The 16,185-nt window shown below is 39.2% G+C and overlaps 1 protein-coding gene across 1 annotated transcript in view; it reads right to left on the bottom strand.

Annotated features, from left to right (window-relative positions):
- CARMIL1 (capping protein regulator and myosin 1 linker 1) overlaps positions 1-16,185 on the bottom strand; it is a 193,274-nt gene that overhangs the window by 29,340 nt on the left and 147,749 nt on the right. Inside the window, 2 exon segments of the mRNA XM_032681955.1 lie at positions 13,111-13,260; positions 15,896-15,983. Of these exon segments, the coding sequence (XP_032537846.1) occupies positions 13,111-13,260; positions 15,896-15,983 (238 nt within the window).

Here is a 16,185-nt window from a genome sequence, read left to right as displayed (position 1 = left end):
TCATATGAAATGATGAAATGCCATGTCCCACCTCTTCTACGGCTCATGACCAGTCATGGTCCTCTTTGATTTAGACTAAGAAAAACAATTATTAGATGTGTGGGTTTGTCTCCAAGTTGAATGGGAACTGCTGCTATAACAACAGTGCAGAGTGTTTGTGGCAGAAGTCAATAGTCACAGACTGTATTAAACTTCTGGACAAGAAAGTGCTGCGTGTTCTTGCACACAGCTCCTCTCCTTTACTTTCCTACTGTCCCCAGTGTTAGTTGTTTGTTTGTTGAAGTTTTCTTTTGTTGGGTTTTTTTTGTTTGGTTGGGGTTTTTTGTCTTTATTTTCTTTTAGCTTCAGAAACTTTGGCTTTATACAAGAGCTCTCAGCTAACAGCGATTCAGGCAAACCTCCTCATTACTCTCATTTTTGTATGCTACCCACATACACATACACTCTTACTCAATTTCTCTGTCAGAATCTATGTTCTCTTTTCTCTTGCCCATCTTCTATACTACCGCTCACTATGTTTGCTCAGAGATTGCTGGGGAGACTGTAGAATCCATTGAGAAATATCTGAAAACTGAAACAATCTTAAAAAACATTCTCCAGCCCACTTAAAAAATAAATCTGCAACATGGTTTCTCTTTAAGATAGCATTCATGGCAATACTCCACTGGTTTCTGTGTATTTAATGCATAAGCGGGAAAGTTATTTATATTCTACAAACAGCTGGAAATGTGATTAGGGCCAAAGTGCAAAGTAACACACATATAAATGGAAGCAATCTCAGGTTTTGAGGGAGTTTACAGTCTATGGTCCTGATTCAACAAGGGCTTATGGAAACTCCTACCTTCCAGACTTCAGTGATCTCACCAACATTAGTGCCACTACTGAGTCACTTAAAAGTTAAAAGGTGCTAAAGAGCTCGTGGGTGGGGAGTAAGGAAGGAGAAGGAGGCACAGAGCAGGCAACCTGTTAGACAAGGAAGCACCATTAAGCAAAGCTAAGACTAAGGGACTTGCCTGAAGTCACCAAGGAATCTGGCTGCTCTGTAGGGAAGCTAATGCCAGTCTTTGGACCCCTGAAGTGCTACAGACCATGAGGCCACTTAACACTTATGTTTGCTCTCAGCATAATTGAAAATAAGGTGGTCTGCCTCCAAGTGTACATGGGCCATTGCTGAGATGAAACATCAATCCACAACCAAAAATCTCAAGAAAACAAAACCCAAACAAAAGCAGAAGTTGCATTGGGGAATCATGACAGCGTGCCATTGGGAATTAAGATGTCAGAAAAAATACTTTAAAGGATTCTTACAGAACATTTTTAATCAGTGCTATACCATTTCATCTATATGTATTTTATGGGGTATGCCTTTTTAAGAAATAGGTATAATTTTATCGCAAATCCTGCTGTTTTCTTTTGCTGTAAGGAATGACCTGCAAAGCTGCCATGACACTCCTTCAGTCAATCAACATTTCCCATGCTGCTTCTAGTCTCCCAACTCCTTTTGACACAGCCGTCGCACATCTGTTGTCTCATTGAAAAAAATAAAAATCTTCAAGTATACTTTATAAAGCAGAGCAGTAAACTGACCAACTCTGTTTTTTGCATATGAATCTTTGCACATGCAGGTGCCTCACCATCTGTATTGAAAACCTTGGAAACTAGAAAGTTAGTATTGCTTACTTCTATTACAGAAGATTTTATGACATGATTTCCAGGGTAAAAACCTGAAGCATGGCTTCAGAAATTCAGCTACATACTTCCCACTAGCTGTGATGGTAACCTGAATCAGTGTCCTCAGAATCTCCCCCTCGAGTGCCATTGTCCTTGGAAAGTTAAATGCGTGACAGCTAATGGAGTATTTTACAGTAGACAGGAGAGCAAAGACACTAACATGTTTTTTTGACACAAAAGCCAAGGTGCAATAGGCTGCTGTTTTTTGATATAACTGTCCTGAATGTAGCAGTTTTGCATTTTTACATCAACAGAGGATCTAGTCCTTAACTTTATCTTTCAGAGTTCTGTCCTCTATATGGAAATACTATCTATAAATATATATAGTGTAAATAAATATGATATACAAATAATCCATATATGAATTTCAGGAAATGTTTGTTTATTTACTTCCCTAAGAGTTGAATTTTAAGAGAAATGGTTTTGAATTAATTCAGTGCTATAGTTCTGAATTAATTCAATTCATCTAATCTAAATCAGCCCGATCTTTAAAATTACTTTGTACAGAAACATTTTCTGAAAGAAAAGGAGTAGCACTGCAGTAAGATAACCTCAATAGATTTGCTCTTGAGCTTGTTTTATTTTACTAGCCAAGAAACTTTTGCTTTTCTACTTTGCTGAGATATGGTTCGTGTACTCTGTGATATTTCATCAAGCGTTTTAATATATTCTTTTAATTAATAATTCTGCACTTGCATCTTTCAAGTCATGTAAAATTCCTGCTAATAAACATAACTGCATACAAACAGTCAAAGCTTTTATTATGAAAAGTAAAAAATCAGATGCATAAACTAAACTGAGTGGTTCCTAAAATTATTAAGCTGAATGTTTAATTTCATGTTCTGATTTAGTACCCTGCAAGGAATTCTGCCTGAAACTACCACCTGCAAGAGAAAAGCAATTCTCCATATCATCAGTTCTCTTTTCTACTTGCTCATGAAGATACTAGCATCTTCTACATCAGCTGGGCTTCAAGATAATAAAAAAGGATAGTTCCAACCACTTTAATTTTTACAGTTCTTTTAGTTAAAAACTGAGTGTAGAACAGAGAGCTGCAGCAGGTCTGATGGTACAAACTACCTCAAGTCACCACAATCTGCTTGCTTGTCATTGTTCATTACCTTCAGCTGGCAAACAATGATGCAAAAATTACTTTGTTCGTGATCTAATCTTCCATACAGTACAAATAAAAAGCTCTTAAACTCTGCAAATATGGAGGGGGTGGACAACTGTTTATGATATCCTTAGGCAATTCTTTAAAAACAGCTATCACATGTATCAGGTGCCCTGGGCAAGCATATCATAAAAGCAACTCTGAGGCAACATACTCCTGAATGGAAGTTCAAGTCAGGTGGAACAGGGCTCAGAGCAACCTGATCTAGTGAAGGATGTCCCTGCTCATGGCAGGGGAACTTGGAACTAGATGATTTTTAAAGGTCTCTTCCAATCCAAACCATTCTATGATTTTGGGAACAAGAACTGCTGTACCTCTCTGCCTTTCAGCTTCCCAGGACTGAGAACCAACACAGCTTCTACATCTCCCCTTCCTTCCAACAGCCTGAAGTGAACAGCTACCAAAAGGAAAAGCAGTCATCCAGGCAGAAAACACCAGTCATTTTGCCCCCACTGTTAGACCCTTTGGGGGCAGATGATGCATTGCTTGCACTGACATTTGATAGGAGAAATGTTACAAGGAGACTTATCACAGTGAATCAGATACAGTTCACCCTGGACGGAGAAGCGGACTAGTAGACTGTGCACAGAATTATGATGGGAAGCTTTACTCCTGAAAACCCAGGCATACTTGAGCTGTTGTTCTTTTCTCACTGAAATTTGCTACAGACATCTTTCCAGCATGCACAGTAAATCTTTATACTCCACAGACACTTTGAGATATACTAAAAAAAACCCCCTCAACTTTCTGAATTTTAAGTCCAGTCAGGAATTACTATGTCAAGATATTTCCCTATTGAAAAGAGGAAATACCTTGACAGGAAACTAGGAAGTATTCAAAGACCCTGTCTGAGAAACAGAAATACTTGAGTAGAGTATTTGAGTTTCTTTTCTGAAACAAACTGATACAGCAGGTCAATCATATTTACCCAAGAGAGGATGGCAAAACTCAAAAGCTGATCTATGGAGTGACAGTACCTAAATGTAACACATGATTCAAATAATGTTGCCTGGTCAGACAGTCATGAGACAGCACATGAGCCTGGGAATGACAGAAACACCATGAAAGAGGAGGAAGAAGCCTACCCTGCAAAGCAGGACTGCTCACCCATAAGCATAGAATTATGTGCTGCCTGGCAACAAGGCACTGGATTGTGCAATTTCTCAGAGAGTAGCAGACACGAGCTACCCCAGGAGTATCTAAATACAGTATATCTAAATACCAATAAGTATGGCATTGGAAATGACGCACCACTAAACTGGACAAAATAAAAAGAGGTTCTGATCAACTTTGAATGAAACTAACCTGAGTTTTCAATCACTTTGTCTTTTTCTCTTGCTCTTTTCTTTTAGTTTTCTTTAATATCTGTTTACTTGAACATTTTTTCACCAGTTTAAGTGCTTTTGGTTTCAGATCAGTATTCTAATCCTGTCACTACTGACCTCAAAAATTCACAGTAATTCAATCTTTACTGACATGAGATAAGATCTCACTGCAGAGATACATCCACCACTTTGGCTTTAGCTGACCTGAAGAACACCAGAAGAAAGTATCTGTTTACCTCTAAATTCTCCTCTAGTCTAACAGAAAGATGTTTTGAGAGTAAGCCTGACAGATTCACGAATAGGACTGTGTGATGCAGTTGTCAATGATAGGAGGGATGAGATTTGATAACTTGGAAGCCATCTTCTAGTCTTTTGGCACTATGTATATTTGATTTTATTTATCTATTTTGAAGTTCCCATTCTGGTAACCCATCTCATCCTAACCTCCTTTTCCTTGACAAAATATAGCAAGATCTAACAGTACTCTATAACTTCCTGCCCTAACAAAGACTTTCTTTCACCTCTTCCTGTGACCAACTATTCTCTATCCCTGCAATATGAGGTATCAATTTCGCAGAGCAAAAATTTGCAAGCCTTATGTTCTTCTGCATGAAGTGGGAACCATGAAGCAGCCTTAGTGAGACAGACTCATGCATGTGCTATTTTCAGTAGGTTCTCCAGATTTCCAAGTAAACAAGACTCTCCCATACAACACATATAAGTATCTCATGCCAAGTTATTCATTTGAGTTGCTGGAAGAATCAAAAAGCAGTAGAAAGAACCATGCAACCTATACAGAAAACACCTCAACCATTTCAGACAACAGTTGCCAGATACTAACTGAATTGAGACACATCAAGGTTGCAGACAGGTGTATGCTACAGTAACAGCATTATCAGAGGTTATTCTCATGCTGTTTGCTGTTGTGCCTCTGTAAAAGATCCCAGAGTACAGATTTTGGCAAGAACTACTCCAAAGAAGCTCTTGCTAATCTGCCACAGGAAATAACAAGAAGGTTCTTACAAACTGAGGCTGTGGGAAAATTATTCTGTATCTGTTTGTGCTGAACATCAACTGGCTTCTAGTACCTTACCGACTAAAACCATGTTGATAACATGCTGATGTTTTTAATTGCTGCTGAGCAGTGCTTACACTACCTCAAGGACTTTTCAGCTTCTCATATGGCCCTGCCAGCAAGGAAACTGGGGGTGCACAAGAAGTTGTGAAGGGCCACAGCCAGGACAGCTAACCCCAACTGACCAAAGGGACAATCCATACCATATGGTATCATGCTCAGCTTATAAAGCCAGGAGGAGTTGGCCACGGGGTGGTGGCCTGCTGCTTGGGGACTGGCTGGGCATCAGCCAGGAGGTGGTGAACAACTGCATCGTACATCACTTGTTTAGTGTGCTCTTTTAACATTACTACTATTTTTCCTTCCTTTTTTGTTCTATTAAACTGTCTTTATATAAAATGACGAGTTTTATCTTTTTTCAGATTCTCTCATGCATCCCACTGAGGGGGAGTGAGCTTTGTGTTTAGCTGCCTGCCAGCTTAAATCACAACTACATACCCTCCCCTTCCTCAACACAAATCTGTGTCCACTAGAGCAAAACAAAGCATCAGTATTATGGGAAGACAAGCGCTTGATACAGAAGTGTCACCACACAAACAGAGTACTCAGTAGCTGCATTCCACAATTCTCGTTTTAACCCAAGCAGAAAACAGCCTCCAATTTTACACTACTTTTTTTTTCTGAAACAAGCATGGAGTACTGTTATTAGAGGCAGTTTATGATGTTCTTCATTTACTTCAGATTGTGCCAATAATGTACCCAAAACTATGAAAAACAGCTTTGAATTCTGACTAAGAAATCTCAGTTGGTTTAAGAAAAAACAAATACATATCAATTATCCATCCTCTCCTTTCACTCAGAGACCAAGAAGAGACATTGAAAGCAAGGTTTCTTTTAGAGCATTTAAGCTGTGAACATGTAACCCCTCATAAGCCTGTATTTTGTAGTCCATACATGTAACAGACATTGAATAAACATGGATAAAGACCTCAACAGGCAGTGAGGAAGCTGCAAAACTATATATAAAGAAACCCAGGAAAAGACAGATAACAAATATTCACAATTGAAGTTAATGTATTCATAATACTAATGATGAGGCTAACACACAATTTGCAAATAAACAAGATATTTGCAGGTTCTCTAAAAGGACCACACTGGCTCCCGTTTTATTTTATTTTCTCAACTAGGGAGAAAATTTTATTTTCTCCACATGTAGGAAAGGACTTAGGGAGGACACTGGCACTGTTCTGTGCTCCTTCTGGGTGATATTTTTATAAACTGTCCTAGTTCGGGGTGAGTCAAATATTACTGGACTCCCACTGCAGTAGATTTGCTTGCATGCCTGTGATGGAGCCTTTTCAGAAGCCAAGAATGCTCTCACATACCATAATGCCAATTTCTAGCTTCCCACAGAGTGCTGTATTTACTACACATCAAAGGCCCATTTCTGCTAATGCATACAAGAGAGAAACTCAAGTGTCACAATCAATTTAATCCAGCATTCATCCAGGCTGCTGCCTTTGCCCTCATCCCTGTCTGCTTGTTCCTGCCGCTCGGGATCTGTTTTGTGGACTCAGCCAGAGGACTAGTCAGTCTGTAAACTAACCTGGGAAAGAAATCCTCTGTAAAAAGCTTAATTGTCAGCTGAATCAATTCCCACAGCCAGTTTGTAGTGAGGCTGTGTGAACACCAGTACAAGCATGAGGGTGTGGGCAGAAAAGTGCTAGCTGTCTGCAGGGGAAAGTGGAAATGCTCTTTTCAGCAAAAATAATGATTTTTGCTGGATTAAGTCAGTCACAGAGCTAGAGCTTTATTTATAGCACAGGAGAACATATGGAGTCCAACAGGAGACAGGGTTTTATTGCAGTAGGTGTTCAGTCTTTCATCCAAAAAGCTGACTCTCTATGCCTGAGACAATTCTGCTGCAGGTAAAAAACGAGCAACAAGAATCAGATGTGGTAGTATGTCAGGGCACACCAGAGAACCTCTACTTTAACTTTTCTTCCTACAGTATCACTGCACCTGTGCCTGAGTCTGTGCCATGATCTTCTCCTTCTGTCAGTGAAAAGTAACAGAATAGGTTTCTGTTATTTTAATTCTAATTTGCTATGGGGGTAGGGGAGAGAAAAGCCTTCAGGTGGTGCTTTAGGAGTTTTCTTTTTCCTTTTTTTTAAAAATAAATTTAATTCTGGTGTGGTGAGCGCCATTTCTCCCTTTTCTCTGAAAACACTGAGGTCCATACACTCCTTGTCCTTCAGAACACACAGAGTGCTAAGTCTTCACCTGGATACTGGACTCATCTGCTAAATCTTTGAAAATGGCTAGCTAGTACACTCCCAGGAAAAAACATACACCACCAACCCACCAGTGTTCTGTTACTTCTGCAAATTTTTTTCTCTACTGTACAGATGAAACCTATTGATCAATGAAGACTAAAACTTTAATATGTTAATTATTTTTTTAAAAACTTTTCTCCATTAAAGTCACAGAACAATTTCTGTGGTTGAAATTAGAAGGAGATGAAAAATGGCTAAGGTTCAATATTCATTGCAGGCACTCCTTTCTATAAGCCACAAGCTTTTTTTTCAAGCACAGTTTACTATTCAAGCATTTCAATCTTACACTGAAATGCTTTAAAGAAGAGTTATAAGCAAACTTCTGTTTTACAAGCTACAATTTCTTTACATGTTTCAAACAATTTCCTACCATACCTCTTCATAACGAAAATAACCTCTTCTTTGCCCTAAATCCAATACTTATCCTGTCTGTATGCTTGTTACTACCCACAGTAATAAAATTATATTGCTGAAACGGATATTTAGAAGATGGGTATGTGGATTTTTAGCAAAAAAAGCTATTTCTCTCAAAATGTCTTTAAATAGTGGCTCAACTCTAGTGATCTCCCTTTAGTATTCTGGAAGCAAAAACAATATTCAAACAGCAAAAAAAGCCAAAAAGGTTGACAACATAACTGTTAAACACAATCTAACAAAGATGCTCCATTACCTTTTGATGGGGAATTGAACATTACATAATATCTCTTACTTCTGCAAAGAACTAATGGCTATAAAAGAATAAAGTACAGCTTGAAGCATTATGAAAATAAAAATCAGTTAGTATCTACCAACATAATAACACATAACGAGACACATGATGATCAATCTCAGTAAAAAAGGCTACTTTGTTAAAGTAAGTTTTACAATGCATGTATGAGTTTAAAATGTGTCATACTTGTTATATACACACAGAAAAATTTAGACAAACCATAGTATTTGATGAAGTTAATTCATGATTGAGTCTAAGCTCTGAAAAGCAGGTCATGGTTTTTCCTTTAACCTGAGAACAGTAAGTAATTTTCTGCATGAAGATTTTTCTTTCCATCTTACTTACACATAACCTCTATCTAAAGACTTATTACCATCAATGCAGCTCTAATTAAATGTAGACAACTAAGACAGCTGTAGATTAGGGAAGCATCAATTTACTGTACTGCAGCTCAGAGAGATCAGAAACTCTCAGATGCATAATGTTCCAGCAGTCACATCCTACGCTGGACCAACTCAATCGCTCCCAGCGTTCTTCACAACTCATTTAACAGACTAGCAAATTCTGGTATGACTGACAAGTCTTTCAAATTATGGGCTCTCAGGCCACTGTTAAAGGCTGGATGAGAAACAAACGCTAAGCTGAAGCTAATAAATGTTAACTGCACAGTTTGGTATTTAGAAAGTCCTGATTCCCACAACAGAAAATACTAGTAGTAACATTTAAAAGTCTATTTCTCGGTGGTGGATTTCATGGGCCCATTTGTGATATTTCATTCTGTCTTGTCTGTGCTGTTTACACCTAACTTTGAATCGGATGGATAGCAACTTTCTACTATGTCAGGGAAATCCTCCCAGCCACAGCCACTCTGTACCCTGCTTGAGAGTATGTGGGCAGGCTCTGAAACACATCAGTGCCTGTTTGTTCACTCTGTCACCAGAACTGGAGGTTTCAGATCTTTATGCTGCCAGCCTAAGTGTCCCAAACTTTTCTCTGTTCCACTTTCAAATCACATATAAAAGCAAATTGCTCATAAGTATTTTATTACCTATGCATCTACCTCACTCATAGTCATTCACCTAGCTTCAGTGCTATATAATCTACCTGTAATCATAGAGTCAAAACTGAACCCAGATCCAGTTTTGTTTTTTTTTCAAGGGGAGCTGGTGAATAACAACATAATGCTGTATAAATTACCTCAGCCAGAATACTGATGCTAAATAGGCTTGCTGAAGAAAACAAGAACAAAGTGATCAGCCTTGCTGAAGATAATGGGGTTTGCAAAACGAATGCCATTTTGCAAATGGAACAAAACCCAGCTCCCCTCAAAGGGTGGTCCAAGCTCAGTATCCCTCTTATACAACCAAAATTCCTTCTTCCCAAGACATTTTGACAGTTAGCTGGAGCAAGCTGATAGACAGGGCTTAGATTAGGCAAGCTTTCCTGGCATCCCAGCAACATGATCAGACTCATTCCATGTTCCAAATTCTTTTGGCAATAGGAGATTAAACTCCCAAACAAGCATAATACCGAGCTGCAATTCAAGGTTTCAGGTTTGAGGTTTGCAGAACACACAGCCAGGTGCACCATCTACTCAAAAGGCCAAGATCTGCTTTATCATCACACTTTGTAAGGGCTAGGGATTTCCAATGACCAAACAAGGCAGTATTCTGGACTAATGCCATTTTGGAAGTAAGATCTAAATAGCTATTTCTCGTTTAAAATTAATCAAAGAAAGTTAGGTCCATAATTATAGTTCCTAAAACCATATGCTTCTTTTTCTAGCAGAATTTCTCAGCAATATATGGTTCTTGCACTGACCAGCTCACAAAGCATTCACTGATGCTCCTTTCAGAAGGTTCCTCATTTCCACACAATTACCTGTGCAACACTTAAATGCTGCCACAAATCACGTAATTTTTATCAAGAGAATATCTGAAATCCACAGGATTTTTCCACAGCCAAAATATATCATTTGGAAAGTGCTGTCTTTGAAGGTACTAACTCCACACAGAAGATACATTCTTAACTTGCTTTAGGCTGCAAAAAACTCAGTGAGAGCACCAGCTCAGTAAAAATCCCTGTATTGCTCAGCATTTTGGGGCTATCTCATTGTGTGAACTTCGACAAGGCCAAGTGCAAGGCCCTTGCACGTGGGTCGGGGCAATCCCAAGGACAAACACAGGTTGGGCAGAGAATGGATTAAGAGCAGTCCTGAGAAGAAGGACTTCAGGGTGCTGGTGAATGAGGAGCTCAACATGATGTGGCAATGTGCACTCATAGCCCAGAAGGTCAACCATGTCCTGGGCTGCATCAAAAGCAACATGGCCAGCAGGTTGAAGGAGTTGATTCTCCCCCTCTGCTCTGCTCTGGTGAGGCCCCACCTGGAGAGCTGTGTTCAGCAGTAGAATCCCCAACATAAGAAGGAAACGGACCTGCTGGAGCGCGTCCAAAAGAGGACTACAAAGATAATCACATGGCTGGAGCACCACTCCTATGAAGACAGGCTGAGAGAGTTGGAGTTGTTCAGATTGGAGAAGAGAAGGCTCCTGGCAGACCCTACAGCAGCCTTCCAGTACCTAAAGGTGGCCTACAGGAAAGCCATCAAGAGACATTTTACAATGGCATGTAGTAATAGGACAAGGGGCAATGGCTTCAACTGAAAGAGGGTGGGGTTTGATCAGATATTAGAAAGAAATTCTTTATTGTGAGAGTAGTGAGGCACTGGAACAGGTTGCCCAGAAATGTTGTGGATGCCCCATCCCTGGCCCCTGTCCAAGGCCAGGTTATATCCGGCTGTGAGCAACCTGGTCTAGTAGAAGGTGTTCCTGCTCACAGAATCAGAGGATCTTTAATGTCCCTTCCAGCCCAAACTATTTCATGATTCCATCTATTTATCTATATATTTTTACAACAGCAACCAACATAATTTGCAGCCAAGATCCAAAAAGCAGTTCTCAAAGAGGGATTACAGTTTTTAATAAATGGATTTTTTAGCACTGAGATTACTGTCTCATGTTTATTTGATGCTTCATTCTCTTCAGAAATTAGATACTGATGAGAATCTGTGTCACAAAAGTATTTGAATCTCTATGTAAGAGGAGAGTGAATGAAGACAATGAAGACTGATACAAACACTTCTGAATATAAGTACAGTTAGCATCTAATGCATCTTCTAAAGAGCGTAAGCATCATCACATTTCCATTATTTTAATATGACCAAAATGAAAGATAACAGCAGAGTTGATACGATGCTTTCATATAACCATGGTGATATGAGATAAAGACAGGAGCTATTTTTTAGATTTCCAGTATTATTATCCTTAACAGGCTGTAAGAATAAACTTAAAGGTGGAGAGTGGAGTGTCAAAATGAGTCCTTACCTTATTTTTCTATATACGAAGCCAGCATGCAAAAACTAATTTACAGGTACAGGACTCAGAAGCCACATATGTTACCGGGATGACTCTCTCCCATAGGAGTTAAGGCTTAAAATGATTACTGAACATTGGCCACAGAAAGCTTCCGGAACTTGATAGTAGCAGTGATGAGCCAGATGATGCAATCAACACCACAAGTCTGACAGGGATTTGTGATGCTCAGACAAATATTGTATCAAATCAACTCTTGGTGAAAAAGGAGATTGGAAGAGAGAGAACCTATTTTAAGCTGATATTTCCAAGGAAGGCGTGCTTTTGTTTTATAGCTAAGTGAGACCAACAGATAGCTGCTGCAGAAAGAAGCAACTCTACTGCTCCTTTTTGTGTGCTGTACTTGTTTGACTCTGCAGTACGTCTGTTCAGGGAGCTCAATCAACAAACCTTCTACAAAACAATGCAATCAGTTTTTCTGCCATTTTAACTTCGTCTGAAAGCACATGGCCAAGGAGCCAGGTAGGGGAGTAGAGAAGAAAGCTCATCCCTTGCAGACACGACCACCTATTAGACTGACTAATTTGTAATAGAGAAGCACTCCCTGAAGTTCCTGTCCACAGTAGAGTTCCTCAACAGACTGAGCCGGGAAGAGGAGGATTTGAGATTGAAAGCAGTTAGCAACTCATTTATTTGCAATCCTGTGGATTCACATCTTTTAAAGGATCGTGCTATGGCATGGAGCCATCTTTATTATAGTCCCACACATGGTACTTTATGAGGCAATTTATGTTCAGCATTTTTACTGGATCTCACGCTCCTAACTCAATTACTTTTGTAAAGCTTGCCCTCTAGGATCACTTGCAGCCCAAGCTCAAAGTTTTAAGACTCCTTCCATACATTCAAAAGCTAATTAAAAAAAAAATCAACTTCTGTTCAATGTCAATAACATAACTTCCAGGCAGAAACATTTTTTGTCACAGGTGAGAGGAATCCATGTCAAGAAGAAGGAAGACAAAGGCAGAAAGCAGCATTTTGGCAAAGGATAGCATGGTCCTCCATTTTATTACTGTAACTGAACCTCTGTGAAACTGTGGCCAGTGGAAGAGATGTTTACTGTATTAGTGTGACTGTAGCAGTGTATGCAAGGGAAAGGCCCTTGAAAAGGTACAAGGAAAGGAGAAGTGAAGAAACGGGAAAAGCTTTTCCTTTGCTGAACAGCGATCTGCAATTGATACAAAATATTCCAAGCAAACATTTATTTCTTCTAGAAGCCAATTCCTAACTTCAGTTTTCTGATATCATGAATTTGCTAAATGATATTTTGAAAAGAATTTTTCCTCCAGTTGCTTGCATACTTAACCAAAGGGGCTGAGGAATGTGTCTTACCATACAAGTGTCCAGATCCTCCAAACGTTCTATCTCTGTCAACTCCTCAACTGTAATGATAGAGCGTTTAGTTGGTTTTTCTTCAGCTAACTCAATCTCCAGTGACTCTTGTTGTGGAAGTGGTTTGCCACGTCTGGTCAAATGGTCAGCCTGGAGACAAAGATAAGAGACAAGAACACACCAGTCAAACTTTAAAAAGACAAACAGAACCCAACCAGAAGGTTTACAGAACTTCAGTGATCACAGGAACCTAGAAGACCAAGTACAAAAGCCAAGCTCTGTTGTGTGTGCTATTCTTCACACTGGGTTTGTTTTATAAAGAAAATAAAAGTGTGGAAGGGAAGCTTTCTCCTAAACCATTTTTTTTTAATTAACAAACACAAAGGCATGTACAATTTCAGTTAATATAATTTTTCTAATTATTCAATGGCCAAATGTTATTACCCGCTATAGGAAAAGCAGGACAGCTTTGTTAAATACCTCAGTTCTGTATCACTGAAGAAATAGACAGAGAAAAGCTCTAACAACAATAGAATCCATTTTTAGACCTGCATAGCAAAAACTGTTACTAAGACCACAGAGAATGTTATGTGAGCCACCCTGGATTGTACTTGGAAGCAAGCGGGTTCATGCTGTCATGAAAATGATGAAATATTTTCTAGTTCTTTTGATAACTAAAGAGAACATTAAATAACACCTGTCAAAAGCAAGTATTTCAAGACCAGCTAGCCCAAATCAGCAGAAACCTTCAAAAAGGCAGCTAGGGAGAGCTGTAGTCCACTGTTTAACATCAGCACAACTCCCAACAACCAGTGGATTGCGGTTTTGTTAACCATCAAAAAGGGTAAACAGATGATCTGAGTCAATTACAGCTCATTGAGACTAGTGTCTACTTAGGAAAAACAACTGGAGAGCTCCTATGAATTTATCTTCAAGCACACTAAAATAGCTACAATAATAATTAATGCTAAACGTCATCACATTACGCAAACTGAGGTCTTCTCAAACAAGGTTCATTTTTCGAAGTTGCTTCAAACACGACTATGTCAGTGCAACACACACAGACATTTGTAGGTGGCTGAATTAGTAGTAGGTGACACTCCAATTTAAGGAGCTGGCTCAGAACTGTTTCAGTGCATTTAATCTTTTCTGTTTTAAGAACTAGTTGCCAGCTCTCAGATTGCAGCTGTCAATTGAAGATTAACAGTGTTAAATTAGACAGGAGTTCCTCTACCAGCATTTTTGAGATCTGTACTCTTCAATGTTTTCACCAGTGTTATGCTACCTGAAGGAACCTGCAGCTAATAGAAACATAGGAGAAAGAGACATGTTACTAATGCAGGTCAAAATGGATGATAAAATAAATCAATTCAAATCAAATGTACAGACAATCATTCCTTAGTAACCAAGAGCAACTAGCAACTATCCATGGACACAATCCTGAAACGCAACAAGTGCCAAGCATCCAGAAGCCATTAGTGAGAGGGAGTCTAGCAAATCCTGCCCTGAAAATGAGCTGCCACTGAAACTTCTTGGCTATGTAAATACAAGGAGTGAGGAATACCAGGAGAAAAACCATTTTACTCCTGTGTACAGTGTTGGTTAAAACATTGGAATAGTCAGTCTGGTTCTGGAGACCATAATTTTAAAAGAAGATTTTAAAACAGCTGGAGAAAGTGCAGAGGATTGTCACTGGAGGCTGGAGAAAATGACACACTCTGCAAGAATCAGGGTATGTCCAAGTTGTGCAATACCACTGGACAGAGACAGCCCACTGCTCATGCCAGCTGAGCCTCCTCCAGGACAAACTGGAGCTCATTAATGTGGTCACTCCCACAGCAGGCTGCTGCTGCTGCATAGCTCCTGAGACCAGAGGTTGTACCTTTACACAATGCTGCTCTGTATTACAAAGATGTATGCTCAAATAACGCAGTCTTTTATTTAAAAAAACAGAAAGGAGGGGGAGCAGAAAGAATTATTTGTTTTCTGTGTGTGAGGACTTTCATAAAGAGGAAATAAAGAGAAATATATATGGCTCCCTTATCTTGTGGAGAAAAGCATCTGAAAAAATTCATGACTGCAAGTTGAAGCCAGAGAAATTTCAATTAGAAATGAAGAGAAACTTTAATCAGGAGAATGACAAACAGTACTGGATTGTCCTTACAGACCCCCATTGCATTAGAAGTAAAAATGTTTTTCCATAGATATAGGGTTGTTTATTTCTTCTACTCTTGATGAAACAAGTACCTTTACAATAATAAGTATCTGTGCCTCCTGACAGCTCAGCACCTTCAAGTAGCAAACTTTGTTTCCTTCCCTATGTTCCTACTCCTTTCCCTTCAAACTGGATACCTAAATTTCTGAGATAGCCTCAAGATATATGTTCAGAGAACAAGGTCTCAGCAGTCTCTAAGGAATTCTGAAGAATGAAATCTTACCTCTCATTTCATGAGCAACCAACCCTTATCATCTCACCACAGCAAATACCGTCATTGTTCTTAACTAAGGACTCAACGCTGCATCCTGATGGCGTTTTTACTTCTAGGTCTGACAACAGCTCAAAAGATGATAGGATAAATATACAATACAGTCTCTTCCAAGGCTGCATCTTTCTTAAAGCAAAGAGGCAAGAATCCCAACATCATATTTCAAATGATGTCAGGATGTCAACGAAAATAAGACCAATTTCAAAATAGAGCTGTGAAAGGAGAAACTGAACAAGTTATGAATGTAAATGGCATTGTTAAGGTCTGGCATATCAGATATCAACCAGGGAAATACTCACCAGTTTGTGATGGCAATGGGAAAGTGCATCCAGAATTTCATCTACAACTCGGTCAGACAGGAAAGAAGCCACTGTCAGCTTTACTTCACTGTGTGAGGATTAGAAATGAGAGAACGTTTTAATTCACGCAGGAGAATTTTGTCTTTATTACACGTTCAACAGTGTGATGATTATCCATAGTGCTGTCACTTTATTTGAAGTAAAACATTAGAGGGTGTCAGGATACATGACTGCAGGTTTCAGAAATAAACTCATGAATCACACAATAAACACAGGAGCCTCTGTACCAT

The sequence above is a fragment of the Chiroxiphia lanceolata genome, chromosome 1 (assembly GCF_009829145.1).
Source record: "Chiroxiphia lanceolata isolate bChiLan1 chromosome 1, bChiLan1.pri, whole genome shotgun sequence".
NCBI classification, from domain to species: Eukaryota; Metazoa; Chordata; class Aves; order Passeriformes; family Pipridae; genus Chiroxiphia; species Chiroxiphia lanceolata.
Note: the sequence above shows the minus strand (reverse complement) of the source record. Positions and strands in the feature narration are given on the sequence as shown.